The following is a 23,327-nucleotide window of genomic DNA, read 5'->3' on the forward strand; positions in this document are numbered from 1 at the left end:
AAACCAAAATCCTTTCACTTTCAGTCAGCTTCTCTTTAAATGTCTACTTTTTATATCATATTATGTATTTTATTTTACTTACAAGGTTTACAATGTCTTGATCATTTAGCTGAATTCCCCAGATACAGAGTTCCTTTCCTAACATATACCGTTCATCTCTAATTGTCCTTAATAGAGGTGTGAGGAAGACTGGCTGGGAATTCTGAGAGTTTGTGAGCACAAACTAAAAAACAAAACTTAATTACAATTTGGTGTAATCAAAACTGAAACAAATGTACATTATATTTTAGGAACCCAAACATAAAATATACCATTATCTAAATGTACTATACATTAATGATGATCTATAAATGTTAACAAAAGTCAAAGATCTTCTGCATATCAATATATAAAAAATTGTGCAGAATTCCTTAAATAATCAGGGCAAAAGGGACATTCAGCACATTATTTTCTATATTGGTGCAGCTCCAGTCTTTCTACCCATAATGAATAGAATAAACAAGGTGCGGGCATTTTTACCATTGTGTCATCTGACGCTGTAGATCAGCCTGGAAAGAATTATTTTATATCCAAGATTTATATCTTGTGGAACTATAAAAAAGAAATCAGGCATTTCTGGAGATAAGAGCACAAGAACATTCTAAGTTAATGTGTGCAATGCTCCTCTTAACCTGATTATCTGGACAATGCAAGTGTATAATAGCTAATTATGGCACATTTGGAAGGCAGGGGATGCATTTGCAGGTTTCTTTTCAGGATTATAATCAACATTTTCAAATTGAGTGCCTACAGTTAGACAGACATTATACCTAAATCCATGTTTAGTCACCTAAAGTTGGGATTCATTGGAAGCTACAGATGTGCAGCCAGTTTTACAGGAGTGGCTACATTTAGGTACCCAGTTTGGGCATATGATCTACATTCATTGGAGAGGAAACCCATGTAAATATCTAGAACACATCCACAGTAAGAATATAGTGTAATTGTAGTCACCCTCACCCTGCTGTAGAATGCTGTCTCAGGCAGAGACTGTCAGCAAGAGAGCAGCTTGAGCTGGGGAGGGGGCTTGGAATGCACCCGAAGGGACAGTTGGAATAAAAGCTGTTAGAGAAGAAGAAGAATCGAAATGCTGAGCTAACCGATGACCTGAAGCCTCAGTAGGTGACATGATAAAAGAAGACCAGGAGAATAAAAGTAGGAGACTGGCAAGTGAGAGAGAGAAAAGAAGGAAAATTGGAAAGGTTTCACATCAGGAGAAGCAGAAAAATAGACCTGGGTATGTGAGCAGGTACTATTAGAGAAGAAATAGTGGGAAATAAAATCTACAGACTTACACAGAAAGAGAGAGAAAGTATCCAGGAACCGCCCCCCCTTCTCCCCCCCTCCCCCAAAGGATATATAGTTGGTGAAAAAGGAAATTGATCATAAAGCTGTGTTAGATGAAAACAGATCCTGGCATCAGTAAATGAGAAGCCCACCTGCAAAGGACCTAAAGTGAATGAATAAAGAGAGTGAGTGTTTGAACATCTATTGGAGGAATACAGTTCAAAGTATCTAATAGACAAGTGAGGGCCCAGTAGGGGAAGAAACCCCACTTGTGGATAAACTGAGTGAAAAAAGGTACAGCTACAGGAGCACTTCAAGCCAAAGAGAAGCAAAAAACAGGACCACAAGACTGGAATTGGACTTACAACCAAGGAGAGGAAAAGTTGATTTTTCTCTGAAGTGACCCACTATATCGTTTGCTCTTATTAAGAGCAATGGATTTGCTACTAACTGCACAATGTGTACAAGCTCACAAAAGTTAATGAGTTGATAACCTATAGTTTATTTTGGTACAATTTTGAGGTTTTCCCTTCTAAAGTTCTAAAAATGTAAAATTATCCCTTTTGCCTTGGTTTGCCTCCGCCTCTCCTCACAGTTAGCATAGCCCAGCCTTGTTGGGTCACTACATAATTCAATGGATATTTGTTATTTATTTCAGTCTTAAAACTCCATTCCAGAGAATGCCCACCAGAGCTGAGTGCTCGACATAAAACGTTAAAAGCAGAATAGAGAAAAGTTACAGAATCAAAGCTGTTCTTTTCCACCCCTTCAATCTCACCTTAAATTATTAGGTAGAACATATTTACCTTTGTAAGAATAGTTTCATTTTCTATGCATTTTCTCAAGCTCCGTTTGATCGTGCCACTGACAGAGCTTTGGGAAAAGGCACAATGCCTTTCATAGGTTTTCATAAACTTTTCAAGAATGGAAATGTCAGCAAGTGAACTGGCTTTTGTTTTAATTTTCTCTTTCTTCTTTCCTTGCATGATTTTTCTGGGGAAAATTTTGTCGTCTTGTCCTTAGCTTGCTTACCCTGAAACATAAAATTCAAGCTTATTTGTATTAGTAACAGAGCTGTTATTGAAATGTTAGTTTTATGATAATCAAAGAACAATTATATAAGGGTGTGAGGAAGGGTGTGTATCTTGGCCAGTTGCTGCACATCCTGGGGAGTGTTGTAGTATTTGCACACTGGTGTATTAACAGAGCAAACAATATTGGAACATGTAAGCAGAGTGTAATAATATTATTACAATCTGCCAAAGAAAATCGTTTAAAAAAACCCATAAAAAACCAACACTGTATAAAAATCCAGGCAATGTTTATCAGCAGAGCTCTGTGCCAGTACCACTTCTCAAGTTCTAGATCATCTGTGATGTTTTAGCAGTAGGAGTATGCTTGACAGTGCTGTTATTGGACAATTAATAGCACAGTTGTGGTTATAGTGGGGATATCTATTGTGGAGGGGACACCCACACTGGAGGACACGCAAGGAAATGGGGGCTGAATTAGCACACCTGCATCAACTCTAATGCTAGCAGCTGTCTGGACAGTGCTAAAGCTACCTGATGCAATTGCCAAAAGTATTTTGTTTATAATTGTTTCCTGTACTAGTGTGTACAACTTCCTCCTTCTTTTGAATTAAAATTTCACCTGCAGTTGATCAAGCCAAATGGCTACATCAGGAGTAGCAGAATTTATTGCAGTAATGCCTTCTTCATATTTATAAATTGAGCAGTAGGTAGTGATGCATTTGATGGTCTATCGTGGAGAACCACACTTGCACACTGGGGAGTCCTTGATTTTCCATTTGTGCATTAGATATCCACATCTACCATGGCTGGTTTGAATTTGGTTCAGAGTTGACCGGGATGACCATGGAAGGTCAAACCCAGGAACCTTATGTGCGGGATCCAGCACAAAATGCTTATTTTCTGAGTCTTGTTTAGTCCAATCTGCTTTCCAGGCCTCCTCCTGATTGTAACCTGATTGCATGAGGCTAAACAAATGTTCCCAGAAAGGCTTGTGGGACTTAAGACATGGAGGAATGGGGGGGGAGGGGGTTTGGGATGTTGTCAAGGTCATGGTGGATAGGAAGATATCTGTTTTCCTGGTTTCATTCAACATTTGTGAAATGTTGCAGCAGTTTGGTGTATTGGCGGAGAAGTGATGTTAGAACTGGCAGCTATGATGTTGGAGTCAATTTACGGATTCCCATGATGCACTGCATTACTGTATTTAGCTGGGTGTCCACAAGTTGCATGTGGCTTTTTTTTCACGTGCTCCATACCAGTGCACGATATTCAGCTACCGAATATACAAGTGCTATTGCAGATGTTTTCAGGATTGATGCCGATGCACTCCATAATCCAGTTTCTGGATTATGTTGGCTCTTGTTTTTAATCTTTGCAGCTACCTTCTCAAGGTAATCATGGAAGGTGAGGGTGCAGTCCAGTTTCACTCCACGATATATTGGAGTATAATCATGGTGCACATTTTTACCACAGAAAGCTACTTTGTGTGTTTTTGTTACTCCAATTGTCAAGATGAAATGTGCTTACTATTGTTTTTCCAGGGTTTGGTTTGAGCCTCCATTTCCAGAAGTATTCTTCCATAGTCTGGAGGTCCTCAATTAATGCTTTCTCAATGTCATGGAGGTTTGGTGCTTGGATTGTCTTATTCTTCAAGATTCTATGCAGCTGTCAGGAAGCTGTGGAAGCTGAAACTTCAGAGGACCACAGAGCCAATGCAGTGGCATGGAGGTTTCCATCCTGGTATCTTTGGCCTCACACAGGTCTTTGGGATCTGCCTGGTTTCAGGGTAGACTCTGCAGCCTATTCTACTGGAAAGTAAATCCTGCCCTTTGGTGGGAGGATTTCATAATGGGAGAATTTCCTCTCCCATTCCCTTCCCTTTGCACACATGATTTGTACCAAAGGAAGGGGTTATGGGGGACAAAATTATTTTCTCCTTGATGCCTCATGCATGTTATGCACAGTGATGCTTATCTAGTACAGCTGCTGCATTCAAGTCGCAAATGAGATATGGTGCTGGATACATACACACAACAAGTTCAGTCACATCACAAAGTACATCTTGGGGTTTTGTTTACATAAGTTTGGGATGTCGTGTTATTCATAAATGGCCAAGGCACAATTGAGTTATGCAGGCCATATCAGAGACCAACGTGTGTTCTGTATATGCTGTGTATTTTTCAGAAAAAATATGTTACAAGTATGTTAGAGTTTGTAAAACGCTATTGAGACAATTTCTTGTATTTACTTTAATTATTAAAAGCTCATCTGTAGAGAACTTGTGTTATAATTTCCCTCTATTTTAAAACCCCTCCAACAACCAGTCAGAATAATACATGCAAACATCAAAGGTTTGACTGTGCTCTCATTCACACCAATGTAAATTAGTATGTCTCTGGAAAGATGAATTAGTAGGGCAGATAAGGCAGGAAAGGGTCCATGACCTGTCACATGGTTTTACAATTTATTACATCTTTATCCCATATGCACTATACACCCCACACATCTTTGTGTTGGTCCCTGTGTGATTATGTCTAATTTTTAAGCTGTTACTTTTGTCATTTTGTCTTTAAAAGTGTCATGCACATCTATAGCACTATACAAAAATCAGTGTTTTAAATATAAGTAAATATTTCATAAAGTTAAAGCTGTAGAAACTAGATAGAGGATAAAAAATTACATTGCCTTCGGATGGGAAGCTATTGAACATTTTGAGGCAGGGGACAAATAGCTCAGAGGGCTATTTCACTGTTCCCCGCTCTAAATCTGGTAGAGCATAGATTTTTCCCTGGTCTTTTTCACCTGCTCTCCAGTATGTTGCATAGCAGTAATGGTGCTGATAGTGATTTTGGCTGTCTAGAACTACAGAAGGAAGGAGCTGATTTATTTTAATACTTACTGTCCTTTGTAAACTGTGTTGAGATCTACAGATGAAAACTACCTTATAAATGCCAGGTCTGAGTATTGCTGTAGGTGATGGCTGATTTTCACAAGTGCAGACAGACTCCACCTTGCTGAGTTTCTCTCTAGGCTCCTTGTCAGCTTCAGACAGACTGAGTGTTCTTGTGTCACTAAGCAACCAAGTCACAGGATTCAGAATGGGAACACTGAGCAGTGGTGTTTAAAGAGCCAGAGCTCACACCCCTTAACCTACTAGCCTGCAATTCAAATGGTAACTCCCTCAGAGAGTGCTGTAGCTCTATATTGGGATTATAATGTCTAGGGGGGAAATACAAATTCAGAGAAAAATCTGTTTTGATTTTGAGCCCCTCACTGACCCCTTGTCACCTCAATGCCAAATTCAGGACACACTGTTGAGAAATAGGGCAGATTCACCCCAAATTGGTGGTTATTCTATCATTAGGTTATACCAAGTCAGTAACAAAAGTAAACTTCTGTATCACCACACTAGTTAACAAGCAATCAAAAATGCAGTCTCCTTAGACAGTCCAGCCTTGGTTTTATCCTTCAGACAATGGACTATATGATAAGTGGTTACTGAAAACCAATGTAATCAATTATAGGGTCCTTCTAATCCCAAGAGATCAGCCACTTAGGTCAATACATAAAACTCAGCTCTTACTCAATAATCATGCTGATGCCAGTCCTTTAGTAACCAAAACATAAAAGATTTTTAAAAAAGAAGAGCATTATTAATGGTTAATAGATCATATACATACAAGTGATTTTTCAGTGTTCATAGATCAGGATCATAGTAATGATGGAATAAACTGCTGGCTTGCAAAAGTCTCTGTGGAATTTACCCAGGAATATTGGGGTCATCAGTCCTTTTTCAAAGCTTCCTTGTTAGAAATCCAGTCCAGAGAAATGAAGACAAAATGGAGATATCTCAGGGATCCTTTTATATCCTCTGCCATGCGAATGGAATTTTACTGTCCCAAACTAAGCTCACAGCCTCTGTTTGTGGAAAGTCACTGGCCCAAGATGGAGTCCAGGGTCACGTGATCATATCACATATCCCTACATGCTTTGATGACTCACAGGGGCTGACATTGCTCATATTCTTTCTAAGGTGTCCCAGGAAGGCTTAGTGGGGAGGATGAGTTTCTTCTATGGCACATTTTTCAAGTGAAGTGTCCTTAATGGACCATCAACACATAGCTGTCTGGCCTCCATGAAAATCCTACCTGGTGGGTGTTACTCATGAACACAAACATGTGTAAGATAAGGCCATGGCCAATATTCATAACTTTAGATACAAAGACGATACATGCATATAAACAGGATAATCATAATCACAACTTTTCCATTGACACCTTACACGGCATACTTTATACAAGATTTGTGGAAACTGTGTAACAGTGGTAGTATCAATAAAATAAATGGTCATATTCAATCATACAGCATCACACCTTTACCCCCCAAACATCCATTGATGTGTATCTGCTCCTCTCCACTGCTGACCTTGATCTTTAAATTCCACCTGGGAGTGAAATGGGGAGATTTTGAAGTTTCTGAAGAACCTGCAGCCATGGACAGGAAACCAAAATCATCAGTCTTGTGGTTTTCAAGTGTCTTGGGTAAGATATTTTATTGTTACCAATCTTAATTTTAAGTCTCTGTAGAGTTCCTGGAGGTGTTTACTCACTGTTGCCTTCTCACCTCTGTGCAGGACAAGTGACCACAACTGGGGGCTCCATTAGAGACCGAAAAGCAGAAGCTTTAAACACTAAATTGGCTTTAGGTAAAAAGCTTTTCTGCTATCAGATTGCAAAAACGGTTAAAATCAACCTCTGCTGACTGTGCACCGCCAGAGTAGCCCTTGATAAGACAACAAAGACAGACAACTGCATTTCAGTTAACATCAGTTCTTCCCCCTTTTACATGTTTCAGGGTTGCACTTAGAGATACAGTATTAATCAAATATTTTACCAGAGTAAACCAATTACAAATTTATAGGAAGATCAACAATTTTTGAAGTTCAAAACAATTACTTCCTTTGGAAACCTGATGACTTTTGGAAAAAAATCCAAAATAAAGGTATGTAAAAGGGAACTGCAAGATTTTTATCAAATAATGTTCTGTCCTCTTTATTGTGAAAACACTGAACAAGACTTTATATTTAAAAACCCATAGTATTTGAAATCATTATTTGATCACACTAAAATTATTCAAATATTTTAAAGCAGTTAGCACACAGATGGGCAAACTATGGCCTGGAGGCCACATCTGACTGTCCAGATGTTTTAATCCAGTCCTCGAGGTCTTGCTGGGAAGTGGGGTCTGAGGCTTGTCCCGCTCTGGCACTCCAGCTGGGGAGCAGAGTCGGGCTCTGGCCCCCCTCCGCACAGCTCCTGGAAGCAGCGGCATGTCTCCCTTCCGGCTCCTATGTGTAGGGGCAGCTAGGGGGCTCTGCACGCTGCCCCCACCCCAAGGGCTGCCCCTGCAGCTCCCATTGGTCAGGAACCACAGCCAATGGGAGCTGCAGGGGTGTTGCCTGCAGACAGGGATGCGGGCAGATCTGCCCAGCTGTGCCTCCGCGTAGAAGCCGGAGCGGGGACATGCCACTGTTTCTGGGAGCTGCTTGAGGTAAGCATGGCTCAGAGCATGCCCTCCAACCCCCTCCCATGCCCCAACCCCCGCCCCAGGCCTGATCCCCCTCTTGCCCTCCGAAACCCTTGGTCCCAGCTCAGAGCACCCTCCTGCATCCCCAACCCCACCCCAGAGCCAGCACCCCTAGTTGGAGCCCTCTCACACCCCAATCCCCAGTTTTGTGAGCATTCATGGCCTGCCATACAATTTCCATACCCAGATGTGGCCTTCAGGCCAAAAAGTTTGCCCACCCCTGAGTTAGCATGTTCTACTGTTAAAATTTTCTGCAGGAACAAATTTAGAAAAAGATTTCAAAATGGTAATTTTGAAATACAGGTGGATTTTATTCATTAAGGAAATATGTTGATTTAAGACACTTTTGCAATCAGCTCAAAATATCTTTGATTTTATAAAATTACACTTAGGATGGAGTTAACACAATTTGGTGTAATCATTACATTTTTTTTAAAAAAGTATGTTTATTAAATTATATATTTCCGCAATAGACTAAAGCCATGATAAAACAATATATATAATCACAGAATAAACAGACTAAATTATATTACTAATAAATATAAAACCTTTCATAGTAAAAATAAATACATATTGGAACATCTTAGGTAAATATTATGCATTTCTCCATTAAACTGCCTGGTGGACAGTGCAATCCTTACCTCAGTACTAGACCTGAGCTAACAATTGATTTTTTTGGTAACCTGAAAAATCTTTAAAATATTGGCTTGTTTCAAACCAAAACTGAATTTGTTTTGGTTTTCTCTCCGAAATGAAAGACTAATTTTTTTTGTTTGATTCAAAATGACATTTTGTTTAGAAAATGTCAATTCAAAATTAAAAGGTGAAATGAGAATTATTTAGGACCATGGAGGAACCTCAGTATGTGTTCCATGAAGACAAGGTATTGCTAAGAATCCTGGAATTGTTCTTGTGTGAGATAAATTCATCATTCCCTGCCTCACAGGAGATCATTCTCCCTTTATTCTGTCCAAAGGCACAGCACCCCCCCAGAAACACTGTAGTACACTAGACATTGAGATAGCACTTAGGGTATGTTTATGTGGCAATTACACACCTGCAGCTGGCCTGGGCTAAGGGGCTGTTTAATTGCAGTGGAGACATATGGGCTCAGGCTGCAACCTGAGCTCTGGGACCTTGCAAGGTGGGAGGGTCTTAGAGCTCAGTCTGCAGCCCAAGCCCAAAACTACAGTTAAACCAGTTACACTACACTACAGTTAAACCAGTGGTGGGCAACATGTGTCCCGTCAGGGTAATGCGCTGCTGGGCTGTGAGACAGCCGCCTGCAGCTTCCATATAGTCGCTTCCTGCGGCTCCCATTGGTCAGTAACGGCAAACCCTGGTCACTGGGAGCTGCGGGTGGCTGTGCCTGCAGACAGTCAATGTAAACACTGTCTCATGGCCCACCAGCAGATTACCCTGATGGGCTGCAAGTTACTCACCATTGAATTAAACAGTCCCTTAAACTCGAGCCCCTTAGCCTATGTCAGCTGGCACAGGCCAGCTGTGGGTGGACATACCGAAAGTGTAGTGTAGGCAGTATAGACATACCGAAAGATCTATATCAAGTGGAGCAAATTGACAAGAAGATCATATTCCTTGTCTACTTTCATCTGTAGCACTGAGGGCTCAGGGTATCCAAGCTATTGCTAGCTACATGGATCAAGCTATGCATCACAGAGACATACAAGGCATCAGGTGTTCCTGTTCCAGCCAGAACAAAGGCACACTCTACAGCTTTACGTTGACTTTGCCAGCAGAAAAAGCTTGTGCTTTGACTGCAGAGATCTGCAGTGCAGCTATGTGGTCATTGGTCAATACCTTTGTTATATACTATAAAGTCGACACCCTGTCTTCCTATCCTCCAGGCAGTATTTAATTTTGATAGTTATGCATGCCAGCTGTAGCCTACAGTATATAGTTTATTGGTTAGTATTAAAGTTACTGTTACTAATCCTATTCTACAACTTTTTACACAGTTTTGGAATGAATCATCTGCCAACAGGCAGGCAGAAAGGGCATATGCTGTCAATCAAGACCATTCTTTTGAGAAATGGGGAAGTCTAACTTCTAGATTCAGGTGTGGGCAGAAGCATATTAGTTTGTCATCATAGTGGGCTCAGAGGTGGTGGATTCCTGGTTCCAGGGTTTTCGTGATAGTCGTCGTTCCTCTGGTACTTTTGTGAGAATGAATAAAAGGAGTGTTTTTGTCTGTTGCCAGGTTTGTAAGTCAGAGTATTGTGTAGGGAGAGTAGGCGAGATTTCAGTTTGGCAATGCTTTCTGTCACTATGTTGTCTAGTTTCACGTCCTCCTCACCCCCTACATGAGGAGTGAACTTACGAATTTAGATGACCACAAAATTTGTTTGGCATATCAACCTTCCAGGGGCAGAGCCAGATGTGATGTGTGGCTGCTGAGCTGGATGCCATAGCCCAGCTGAAAATCTCACTGCATCCACTGAAGCATCTTCCACAGAGGCTGTTGCTAGGGAAATTTTCTGTATACCTGAAGTCAGGATGGTTTCTGTCCTTCATGGCCTTAAGGTCATACAGCCAGGAGGCTATGGCTCTTGCAAAGCATGTCGCCATCTGAGATGCTCTAATGGTGACCAACAAAGCCTCAAAGCCCCTTCTGAGGGGTGGTTTCCAGCTTTCTACCAGTTGGATCTTTAGTAAGGAAATCCCTTTCAGGTGGAAATACCATATTTTGTGCTAGGGATGCTGCTGTGGCTAGTATATCTGTAATGGAATGTTTTTGGCTCTTGCAACTTCCAAGTGCATGCCTGCTCAGGCATTCACCTTTATTGGGCTTCCTATTCCTCTCTGATCACATTCTCACAGGATTGCTATCTCAGGAACAAATTTAGAAGTCAGGTAATAGTGAGGATTTAGAAGGCGGGAATTTACCTTAAGGCTTGTCTTCTAGTGGCTGCTCAGGCTGGATATGAAGTGTAGGTGCCACCTTTTAGAACATGGATTTCAAAAATTTCACGGGGAGGGGGGGAAACTGTTTTTGGATTTTTTCCATGTCCTTCTCAGAGCCTGAATTTGAGAGCTCTCCTTCCTCAGCAGAGGAGGTGTCTGAGTCAGAGGACAAATACCTTTTAGATTATTTATAGCAGAGTTTCTCAATGACTGGTCTGTCAAGGAGTGCCAGTCTGAGATGTCCCTGGCAGTTTAGGAAGACAGAAAAATCTGTCTGCTGTTAAAAATGTCGAGAAACAGGTTTATAGTTTTTCTTTTCCCTTTTGCTCTGTCAGGATATTTTTGGCCTACTCTGCAGGCGGGTTCTGGGAGGGTTTTTGGGTGCTGGCTCTAGGAGTGGGTTTGGAGTGCAGCAAGCAGGCTGCCTCAGGGCTTGGACAGAGGAGCCAGAGAGGACTCCCCCACCCTCTCGCCACCAGCAGTAAGTTCCAGGGGGGCTGGCCCTTCCAGCATGACACTAACCCAAGCTCCCCTCACCCCAGGCTATTGTTCAGGAGGTCCAGCCAGGATAAGCCCCCCTTGGAGTTGGTGGCTGGGGGGCTGCTATGCACCTCCTCTCCTCCTCAGCTGCAGCAGCCACCTCAGCCTGCCCCTGAGGCCGCTCCCTTGTAGCTGGCACTGGCCGGTGAGGGGGTGCAGCTGCAAGGGGTAGCCACTCACTGCCCAGGGCAGGCAAGGACGCTAGGGGAGGCATGTGGGGGATGCTCCGGGGGAGGCACACGGAGCCAGCAGGTGGGGCTAGGGGGTGCTCCGGAGGAGGTGCGGAGGGGCAGCAGGCGGGGGGTGGGGGAGGGACCCAGCCCTGAACATTGGTGGAGAGGGCCTGCCCCGGGCCCTGAATTTGCTGGAGCCCAGGCACAATGGGTCCATACAACTTGGTGCTCCTGCCCGTGAAAGCTGCCTCAGAGAGATACAACACTGCTTGGATTCAGTTGAGTGTTACGCAAGACAACTCTACCATGCTGGCCGAGGGAAGTACAGGAGCCTGGTAGGGAACTGCTGCAGTGGTGGCTCAAAGTGGCTGAGACCACCACACTGCTTGATACCTCAACCCAGGAGAGGGAAAAGAAAGAAAAGCTGCTTCCTACTGCCTTAAAAAAAATGGATAAAATAATAAACTGGCAAAGAAAAGTGAAGAGCACAGCAAACTGCCACTTGATTGCTGCCACAGAGGCAGAAGATCAGGTAACAGGGCAGAGAAGGGAGCTCCCTTCCCCTCCCTCCTGCCTGCAAAACGCCGCAAGCCAGCTGATTGCCATGGGCAGGAGGCAGGGGAAGGCGTTGATCCGCGGGGTCTGCCAGTGGGCGGGAGGCGCTGGGGAGGGAGGGGGGGGATAGGGAGGCTGCCAGCTGTGGAGAAAGCTGTGGAGAAAGCAGACAACCAAACAACGTAAGAGTGGAGCATTGCACAACTTTAAATGAGAATGTTCCCTAATTGATCAGCAACATAACAACGTTAAGTGGGATGACGAAGTGAGGAGGTACTGTACTCCTTCATGAAACATAGGAGCCTTGTCTTATAACAGAATTATTCAAAGTGATACAAGCTACGAGAGTGAGATCTTGGAAGAGTGTTGCCTTTTTCATTATGTAATAAAAATACTGTAATGATAAATAGTAATTAATAACCATGTCATAAAAACAAATTTTATATTTCCAAGATCACTGCTTTTATAACTTATACTCAGGTTAAGGAGAAAATCCCTGGAAATATTCATTTTTAGGAGGGGGGGTCGCAAGACTTGACATTTTTGTGAAAGGGGTTCACAGGTTGTTAAAGTTTGGAAACCACTGAGTTACTGCATGAATGGAAACCCACATCCTGTGTCCTAGGTTATCACAAATACTAATGAGGCCTTTTCTGCTAGAGAAGTCAGCCTTCTGATAAAACATTTTTGAAGTTTACAGAGAGTTCCAAGTGACCAATAGCTCCTACAAGCTTTTCCACTTGTGTTAATTTCATGAACACATAAGACAGGCAGAACACTGGCGCTAATGAAATACTCATTTTACGCTGAATGGGGAGTGATAGTTTTCTTTCAAATAGTGATCTATCCTTTCACATGGCTCCAATCGTTTTGGATTTACTTTAGGGGTTGGATAAAATAAGAATTCACGTTCCACTGCCCCTCTGAAGCACAAATGGGACCAGCAGTTAGATTGTAGATTGCGTACCCAATTCAAACCTATTTGAGTTACAACAGAGAAGATGCTGGTGCTTATTTAGCACTCATCTTTAGGACAGGAAGTGACAGACCCTTAGTTGAAGTGCTAATCACAATGAGCATGTCACACAATGACAAAGACAACCAAATATCCTTAAATGCCTCAGGCCACTCACCAATTTAATAGGGCACTCCTTTCAAGATGACCACATTGCTACCCTCCTGTGCAAATTATTATGTGAAGGGACCTTCTATTAATAGTGCTTTTCTCTCCACCTAGCCGTCCTAAATCAGAAAGTAATTCAATATATGAGATAACCATACAGGATTACTGAATTGCACTTCACGCTGTTTCCGTAAGATGGAAGACGGATTGTAGCAAATGGTTCTACTTCACTACACAATTAAGCTACCAACAATTTAAGAAAACCAGACCACACAGAAAATACATAGCCCAAATCAATTCATCATCATTTATTTGTGAGTCGTCACAAATGTTATAAAAGTTTTTAATATTTTATAAGAAAATAAATTTAAATAAAAATACATTTTCAACACTACATCATCCTTACACAAATTAAAACTACATTAAAAAAGAATTTACAGTCAAAATAAAACTAATTACTGAGCAATGTTTTAATGTCTAGGCTAATCAGAGTGAAAGCAACTTTAATATTAATCATCTTATTTGTACCTAATTTAATTCTAGAGTACCTACTGCATTTTTAAATATACTATAAAATGACAAAAGTACATTTTAAAGGCCTCAGGTCTTAGAGGTCTAGCTGTCCTTTTCTATATAGTCTAGTACCATCAAAGCAAATGAAAAAGTGCATTTTCAAAAGTTTTTTTCCTTACAATAATAAGATTTAAACTTGTTATACATTTAACTTTGCTGTTAAGTGACAGAAACAGGTTTCAAGAAACAGACATCAAGCACATTTTGTAATAAGACTGGTCACAATAAATAGCAAACCTTAATTCTAACACTTATTAGTGCTGTTGAAATCTGGCAAACCTTGTTTCTTTAGCAAATAAACTAGGTCAATCGACCTTGACAGAATACATTGCTGGGTGTCAACAACAAATTTAATTTTTTCTAACTGAAATTGAGGGCAAGTAAAATTCCTTTAAGAATACAATAGTACAGTAATGCAAAAACAGGACTATACTTGTTGGTAAAATGGCAAGTAGTAAGAAATGATTGTGATGTTGAAGATATTGGTATCAAATCCCACGTGATTTCAATCAGTTGTTTTAATATTAAAAAGTGATTGTTCTAATAGAAAAGTTACTGTTGAAATTAAGGTGATTTCAATCCTGTGGTACCGACTGGTCTGGATTTTAGGAGAAGAAGTCATCCTACAGTAGTATTTTAAACAGCTTATAGTTTTGTAAACACTGTGGATCTACATTTGTACTGATGAATTACATTCTCAACTCTTACTGGGGCAAATCATGATTATAAAAAACAGCAAATGTTCCAAAAATGAAGTACCGCTTATACACAGTGTATTTTAATTTTACTGGTACTTTACCATGTATACCATAATATTTAATACTGGTGAAGGAAAGTTTAGCCTTCTCTTCTCCGAAGTGTTACCTTGCTTCTACTGATTATGTACAGATATGGTTTTCAGCACAAAACTAATTCTCAGAGGAAGACAGCAAGAATCAAAACTTTCTAAAGTCAAGAATGCCAGTTCAAATTTGTTTGATCTGACAAATAACCCCCCCAACCCATAACTAGAAATTAAAAAAATGATCATAAAGCATTGTTTTAAAAACACATAACAGCACTGATCATTCAACTGATCATAAAGATTAGATACTACAAAGTATCTAAAAATATAATCTGGGGCAGTCCAGATATCTAAAGTGCTTGGAGTGATTATTCTAGAGAGATTATTTAATTTAGCTGTAATGAGAGGTGAGCTGAACCTAAATGTGCCAATTCTTTATTTTCAAAAAAAATCCTAGATGCGGAGATGTAAAGTGAACAGTATCCAACCACAGCATTGTCACATTTGCATTCTTCTCATTTGCAGGAAAGAGCTTCCAAAAAGCGTTGCTAATCTGCATTTAAAAAACAAAAAACAAAACAAAAACAAAACAAAAAACCACAAACACACCAACCAAGAAATATTAGTACCTGATTTTTTACAAAAGAAAAACAGACTGTGGTCTTGTCACTCCATCCACTGCTCACCCCAAATGTAAACAAGAGGTACAATCTAACAACAGATTCCCTGATTTCTTCTTCTTCAGTAATTTTTTAAAAATAAAAATATAACCAACTTTGGTGTCTGCAGTACACAGAACACACTGCATCATTTTATAAAACTTCAGTTGCAGTTAGCTTGGAGTCCTGACAAAATTAATAGCTTGACAAAGGAAGAGAAAGAAGTTGTGCACTGAACAGATCCTTTTGGAGTCATCATATGTTGGGATTTCCACTGCAAGACTTTCAGCATAGCAGGCACTGATGGTGGATTAAATGCGAGTGCAGTATATTGAGAGGAGTAATCCAGTCAAGAACTGGTGTTGATTTCCTTCCTTTAGAAAGCTTATTCCTTTAGGAAGTTCCAAGGGAAAAAAAAGCAATTGCAGAAATATTTAGATTTACTCACATCTGATACTTCAAGAACATGGAGCTTCAAGTTCTTCATCAAAACAGGAATAAACCTCATGATCAGTTTCCCAAACAGATACTTTTCTCTATTAAATATTAAATAGATTGTGAACACAGGTAGCATTTCTGTTCATTCTTAAATACTTTGGAACAAGTGTACACCATGAATTTAAAAAATTATATATATATATATATATATATATATATATATATATATATAAACAAACACCAACACACACACACTTTCAGTTTCTTCTGAATCCACATAAGCCACAGTTTATTTTCGTTAGGAAACTTTTCCAACAATTGGGTTTTCTCTGGAAAAATAAAACCGCATGTAAGTATTTTTGATGGAAAAATAGTTGGTTTCTAATAATCATATAATTTAACATTCAGTTTGTTTTAAAATGTACAGCAATACTTTCTGCATAATTTTTAGTGCATGTTGGGTAGTCTCATTATTTGCTCAAATCCTGATGTGCTAACACACAAAAGCAACAATGGCCCCGAAACAGACCTGTTCAAATCACTGAGCAAATAGGAAATCAATGTTAAGAGGTCTCCTCCTCTTACAATTTGGGTCTTCCTTACACAACGTAGAGAAAACCCCATGACCAAAGTCTGAGTATTCACTATAGACAGTTAAGTCTAAAGTTCTAGACTAGCCTGGCCAATGGTATGTCAAACTGACAGGTGTTCCCACCAGTCACCGCTGCAGTACTTTTAGTAGTGTTTGTGTTTTCTGACTTGGTTCCCTGGGAATCCTGTTTCAGAAGCAGTACTTGTGGTGAATCAGCTTGTCTAAATACCTGATTTATATATTAACAGTAGTAGCAATAAACTTTTACATTAAGATGGTCCCCAAATGTCCAGTTGGGTTTAGGGCCCCCATTGTGCTGCACACTGTACAAACACTGAAGAAAAGAATCCATGCCCTGACAGGTTTAAACTCAACAGCTATGGTCAGAAGGTGTTCAGACACTCCTACCCCTTAAAAGCCCCCACCACCCATCCTTTTTTCCCATACATACGTACATACATACAAGGAGGCTGGAAATACGGAGGATACTTACTCACTGCCGTATTTAGCACTTGATGATCTTTTTTTCCGATATTTTTCATGAGGCTCATTCAGCTTTTCTACTATGGCTATTATTTGTTGAAGAGTTTGAAAAGTTGCTACAGAGTCCTCAATTGTGAAATTAGAATAGTCGTCTAGTTCTTTCTGTGGACCTTGATAGACTGCAATACTTCCACAAGCCTCTACAAATATCACCACAAATAAAAGGTTATAGTTTTCTACTTTCAGTAAACAGAGCTAACTCATCTCATTTATCAGACAGGGATTTCAAAGTTTTCAGATATGGAGTTATTTTTAACAATAGAAAATGTACTAAGCAAAGGAGGAAAAATGGTATTAATTGGATATGGTGAGCAACCTGGTTTAGCTTTGTAAGTTCATCCTCAACGGGTCTAACATTAATTCTACATATTGGGGTCCCCACAATAGGATGACTACCAGTAATGCTGTCATAAACCTGATTCTTTCTTGACTCTTAGTCATGCCACCAAGGATTCTTTTTCGTAGTGCTAATAAATGAGCAGTAGTACAAGACCAAGTGGCATTCCCTTTGCTCACTGCATGAAAATTGTTGTATAGTCTTGTGAATTTGCATACAAATCCAATTAGCACTTTAATGGGAGTTACATGTGCACATTCAGGGGAGACTGTACCTCAAACTGCTGAACGAGAATGATATGATCATAGAGTAATATCAGAAATTTAGTAGAAAGTACGTACAATTTATATAAAATTAAAATGAACACACAAAACATTAACATGACATTATCAGTCTTATTCTCCATGCCATTACAATTATTTTATGCCACTGTAACTCCACTGAATTAGTATTCAGATACCTTCCATCTTTTGTAGTTTGGGCATGTTGATAGCAAAAAGTGAGTAAATTCTTTCGGTTTCTCTATCCCCATCAATCTCAATTTGAATATCAGCAGGAACACCTCTACAACCAAAATAAAGTTAGGTGAAGATACAGAGAGTAAATATTGCAAGCCATTCTCTTAGAGAGCTTGAACACAAGAAAGAGCTGAATGAATTTCAATATATTTATCCATTTATAATTATAATGCCTGTCACTCATAGAACTTCACATGTTCAAACTAGTGTTCAAAATTTAACAAGTTAATAAATCTTATATGGATGCAAAAACATGAGTTTACACAAATTAAAGACGACAGCAGTGTAGTATCACTAAAAATGGACTTTTACAGCAGAATTTGCCGTATATTTGAAAATAATTCCAATGCTGCAATTAGTTTAGTTACGATGGGTAATAAATGCCCAGTTTTAATAGTCCCTACTATATTTGAAAGGTGAAGACACTAGGAGGGAGAGGCATTATTTAAATAAGTATAATGGAGTACTTTTAGGAATACAGAGATGAAAACATTCTTAAAAAGTGATGTTCATTTAAATTGGTGGAAGTCCTACTGTGTTAATCAATTGAGATATTTTAAAATAATAATACTTTTTCAGGGTATCATCTTCCATGGGTCTGGGGGACTAGACTAGATGATTTAATAGTGTTGATTGAATTCAACATTGAGGGTAGCATACAATCCATCAAGTTATTAAAAGATAAAATTTATTAGAAATGCAAAAATATGCTTTTTTTTAAGCAGCAGCAGCTTTAACAAAATTAAGTAGCAAATTAATACTTTTGTCAAAATGTCAGATCAACACAAATTGTAAGATTGCATTGCATGTTTTCTTCTTTAGCTACAGTATATTTTAAAGAAATTTACTGTAGTAATGGTTGGTAGAATACTAGGTAAAAAGGTAAAGTGGACAACTTGAACAGCACAGTGACAGACCTGGGGCCGAATCATCAGCTGCAAGTCAGCGAACAGTGCTCAGCTTAGCTAACAGGTCGTGATAGTGGCTCTCTGCTATCTGTGCACCCTAACTTGAATCCTGAATCTGATCAAACGAGAGAAGCCTCAAATTTGCCCTAATTTTCAACAGCTGCTAACAATCCAAAAGGAGCAGTTGCACCATCCAGAGGTAGCCAGAGATAAGCAACAATGATTACATCCCTTTCTCAACATGCCTTCCACTCATTCTGTGGACCAGAGGATGAACAGGGATATTTCTGTATAGCTGCTTAAGCCAGCTTCAAGGCTACATCCTGCTAGAGATGTGGAAAGCAGATTCATCAGATGACAGGATCTGGCTGATGGTTGTCATCAATTACTGCAGGGTGGGGAGGGAAAAGACAGCAGCCATAAAACATCCAAAGGGTTGTGGCACAGCTGCTGAGAGAAGCCATTTCTGTAGCAGCAGCAGGAGAGGGACTGTGATGCATTCCCATATTTACAGTATATGTGAAGAAGCCAGAGTTCTAAAAACGACAGCTTCTGTAATACTTGCGGGCAAGGTAATCCAACAATCAATGCCCAGACTAGAGGAATCTTGAGCTACAATATATATTCTGTAGAGGGATATCAATAACTTACAACATTTCTAATTTACATGCTACACTGCCCTTTTCTTGTATTTTGAAATGGTATTAGATGAAATAACATGCCTATCAAAATAAAATATTTTATACTGATAAAGTACAGTGACTTTTTTTTCAACTAGGAGAGAAGCATCCAGCTAACTTGTGAAAGAAAATATGAAACTAATGCTTAAACCATCTGCAAGTTGCAAAAGGAATCAATGACTCATTTTCTTGTAGAATGCTTTTTACTTCAGAAGCGACTTACGCAGTGCATGGAGTGCAGCCCTTTGTATTCTCAGTGGTTGCCTTGCAGCAAAGCCAGTTCCCATTCAGAAAAGCGGAGGGATGATAAACACTCAGTCTTCTCTGGTTACACCTGCTTACCCTGCAGAGAGCTTCTATCCACTCACTAGCTTCCACACAGTTATTTGCCTGGATATAGAGTGGCTTCTCTCCATAAATCACTTGAAACATCTGTGGAAGAAAGTGTTTTATTCTGCAAAAATTCTGTTCAGTGACATACTGAGTAACTCTAAAGATATCCAAATCAACTGTACAGAGGTCACTGTAAAAAAATCACCAAAACCCAACAGTCACAAGGAACCACAGGAAGTGAATTAAGTGGAGGGAAGGAAAGGTCTTTCTTCCTCCTCTCTCTATTGCTGCTGCTGCTGCCGTCCCATTTCTAATCTGACCAAGCACCCTGGGACATTGATACTACTTTTCACTCATCATCTCAGGAAGTGGTGTGACCAGGGAGCAGATACCAGGAAGCACTGCTAAAAAAGGTGAAGAACAAGCTGCCTTGAACTAGTGGCCCCTGGTGCTCAGACAGCTGCTCCCCATCTTTAAGCAGCACTTCTTTGGAGCAGAGCAACATGTGGATGAGGAGGGAAAGGGAGATGTAAATCCCCCTATTTCCTTCAGCATCACCTCACAGACCACAGCAACATAATTTCTCCACAAATTAAAGGCATCAGAACCCTCCAGAGCTCCCTTCTCCATCACCTCTGCTCAAAGAACATCTATGGTTTCATGACCCCAAAGGATTGTGGGATTGAAGTAATGACAAAAAATGTTGCTTTGGGGATCCATGGCAGAAAAAAAATGGAGAATTTAATTCTAAAGTGATGAGGGATTATTTTATGAAGTTATCACCAGTAGTCATGTGTTCAAGAACTCGTCAGGAATTATGAATCTATTATTTCAAAAGCTACATCTGACTCACATTTTTCCTATTGAAGGCGCTCTCCTCAAGCTTCTCCACAGTGAGGATGTGTTTGATTGGAATGCTGTAAATTGGTTCTTTGTCTGCATAAATTTGTGAATGGATAACAAGAATGAATCAGACTACAAATCATTTCCTGGGATCAGCGCATTGATACTAGAAGTTGAGATTTCAGAGAGATATGCATCCACATGGTTGACAAGGACAAACTAATCAAAAGGTTTAACATTAATGATATGAGAATAGAGAGCTCAGAAATGAGGCACAAAAACAGACATTATGGACAGGTGAAAGACATTTGTTTCTCACTTATTTGTTTGTAGTGTTGCATAAATTAATAAACAATACTTGTTCAACCTGCTTCCTATGTATGTTCACTGTTCTTTTATTGAAGTGAGAAGTTGAATTGTGATTAACATAGATCAAATCTCATCAGATGCCATTATGCAACAGACGAATGGCAGAGAGAAAGCTTTCCTATGCAGGAAATCAAGACTTTACTGTATCACATCCTTTTCAAATCCAACACTTCTAATGGGTCAAAATGTGTGTTCGTTAAATTAGCACGTGTACACATACTATTTCATAGAATCATAGACAATCAGGGTTGGAAGGGACCTCTGAAGGCTGGGAGGGGTAGCTCAGTGGTTTGAGCACTGGCCTACTAAACCCGGGGTTGTGAGTTCAATCCTTGAGGGAGTCATTTGGGGAACTGGGCTAAAAATCTGGGGATTGGTCCTGCTTTGAGCAGGGGGTTGGACTAGATGACCTCCTGAGGTCCCTTCCAACCCTAATATTCTATGATCTAGTCCAACCCCCTGCTCAAAGCAGGACTAATCCCCTGACAGATTTTTGCCCCAGAGCCCTAAATGTCCTCCTCAAGGACTGGACTCACAACCCTGGGTTTGAAAACAACGAGTGAAGGACGATTCAGGATGAGCAAGCTAGAAACACACTAAGACTAGAAAAGAAGTTCCTCCACTTAATGGGCAAAGTGTCAATAATCAGGAAAATACTGATGAGATCCTTACCTTTGCGTATTGTGAACAAGTAGCAAAGAACATAGGAAGAAACAAAATCATGAAAGCTAGCTCTTAGCTGTGGTATCATGTATGAACTCCTAATTTATGTTGCTTATATAACTTTCGTCAGGCAATACTAAAGATGTAATGGGTACAGTCAACTATTCAGAACATATAAATGCCTATTCATGGGCCACTGGCTAGCATCAAGAGAAACCTGTTTGTTACTCATAACTGACAATTATAGTCATGTCTGTCAATGTGTCTCTAGGTGCTCCTTCAAACTATATATAGGTCACAGTTTGTTACCTGTAGACCACTTCCTTTACAGTATCACACAGGTTTAACAGTAGCTTCTTTCATAAATCTGCAGATAGTGTAAAGGCAGAAATCAAGGTTTCATGGCTGATAACAAAAACAGGCAGTTTTGATTCTTGAATCAAAATTTGGCTCTGCAGCTCATGAACTGAAGATTCCTGAATTCTGGATTTCTGCTGAACAGATACCTTGATTAAATTGTAAAGACACTTGATTAAATGGTGAAGACCCTTAAGGACAGTTCTGTGAGATGAAGAAATTGATTGCTCTGTAGACCTTTTTGCACTTGTAATTTTATAAATAAGTAATAGTCTATAAAGTAGTCAAACTAATTTGTGATTAACATAGTACATTTCCAGGAAACTTTTAGTCACAAGCACACATTTTACTCTAGCTAGAAATGGTTTTAAAACTGTAAAAAACTGTATCAGGGAACCCCAATGTTCCCTGATAGTTCTGCTGGTTATGGGGAACCCAACAGGGTGGAATTATAGTAGGGTCTGTAGAAGCCCTTCTGCAGGATGGCTAGGAACTAGATCTCTGCAGCTCAGATGGGAAGTGTTTGGAATGCAGGGTAGAGCAACCCTATATGCAACATGCACCTCTAGGAGAGGAGTGGGGGGGAAGAAGCAAACATATTTGCTGATAACAAAACAAAACAAAAAACAGGATTCAAAATTGGATGCTACCGAGACACATCTCTGAAATCACTTCAGAACAGGAAATAGCCAAAGATTGAAAATTGTTAGTTTTGTTATTACAGTAAATAAGAACATGATCATGATGTTTAAATGACAGGTTTCAGAGTAGCAGACGTGTTAGTCTGTATCCGCAAAAAGAACAGGAGTACTTGTGGCACCTTAGAGACTAACAAATTTATTTCAGCATAAGCTCTTGTGGGCTACAGCTCACTTCTTCGGATGCACAGAATGGAACACAAAGACAGAAGATATTTATACATACAGAGAACATGAAAAGATGAAAGTAAGCATACCAACTGGAAGAGTCCAATCAATTGAGATGAACTATCATCAGCAGGAGAAAAAAAACACCTTTTGAAGTGATAATTGAGATGAACCATACAGGTGTTAAAAGTGACTTAATGGCGGTGACACACATTTACCATTTCTTAGCACAATTACATAAGCAATGTTCAATAAAAATCAAATTGCCGAAGAACAGATTAAGATTTACCTCGCTGTTTGTGATAAGTGAGCTCTCTGCTTGTTAGGCAGAACCATCGTTTCTTGAAATTCTTTTTTCCAATCCGAGTTCTTCCCTGAGCTCTTTTATACATTTCACTGTACAGAGAAATAACATTATAAATGCACAAACCTCACCTACTAAACAGCTTAGCTTTAAACTAATTTTTTTTTTTTTTTTTAAAGCAAACTGGAGAGAATGAACTACGTGTCATGCAATGAAAACACAAAGAAGGACAGTTACCTGTTCTGTAACTGGAGTTTGAGATGTGTTGCTCAGTTGTATTCCATAGTAGGTATGCGTG

At 39.8% G+C, this 23,327-nt stretch overlaps 2 protein-coding genes across 4 annotated transcripts in view; both read right to left on the reverse strand.

Annotated features, from left to right (window-relative positions):
- The window catches only part of LOC116816432 (uncharacterized), a 40,623-nt gene extending 35,189 nt beyond the window's left edge, over positions 1–5,434 (reverse strand). For both annotated transcript variants that reach the window (XM_032765653.2, XM_032765652.2), the window contains exons 1-3: positions 5,260–5,434; positions 2,133–2,359; positions 83–223 (exon numbers count right to left, since the gene is read on the reverse strand). In XM_032765653.2, coding sequence (XP_032621544.1) covers positions 83–223; positions 2,133–2,312 — 321 coding nt within the window. In that variant the 5' untranslated portion in view covers positions 2,313–2,359; positions 5,260–5,434. The remainder of the gene's footprint in view (positions 1–82; positions 224–2,132; positions 2,360–5,259) is intronic.
- Positions 5,435–13,545: 8,111 nt separating this feature from the next.
- RASA2 (RAS p21 protein activator 2) overlaps positions 13,546–23,327 on the reverse strand; it is a 114,723-nt gene continuing 104,941 nt past the window's right edge. Inside the window, exons 19-24 of one of the 2 annotated variants that reach the window (XM_075068494.1) lie at positions 23,015–23,121; positions 20,481–20,563; positions 19,518–19,726; positions 17,649–17,752; positions 16,802–16,991; positions 13,546–16,045 (exon numbers count right to left, since the gene is read on the reverse strand). In XM_075068494.1, coding sequence (XP_074924595.1) covers positions 16,015–16,045; positions 16,802–16,991; positions 17,649–17,752; positions 19,518–19,726; positions 20,481–20,563; positions 23,015–23,121 — 724 coding nt within the window. In that variant the 3' untranslated portion in view covers positions 13,546–16,014. The remainder of the gene's footprint in view (positions 16,046–16,801; positions 16,992–17,648; positions 17,753–19,517; positions 19,727–20,480; positions 20,564–23,014; positions 23,122–23,327) is intronic. The other variant, XM_075068495.1, reaches the window with a different exon arrangement.

This window comes from Chelonoidis abingdonii, chromosome 8 (genome assembly GCF_003597395.2).
Source record: "Chelonoidis abingdonii isolate Lonesome George chromosome 8, CheloAbing_2.0, whole genome shotgun sequence".
NCBI lineage: Eukaryota > Metazoa > Chordata > Testudines > Testudinidae > Chelonoidis > Chelonoidis abingdonii.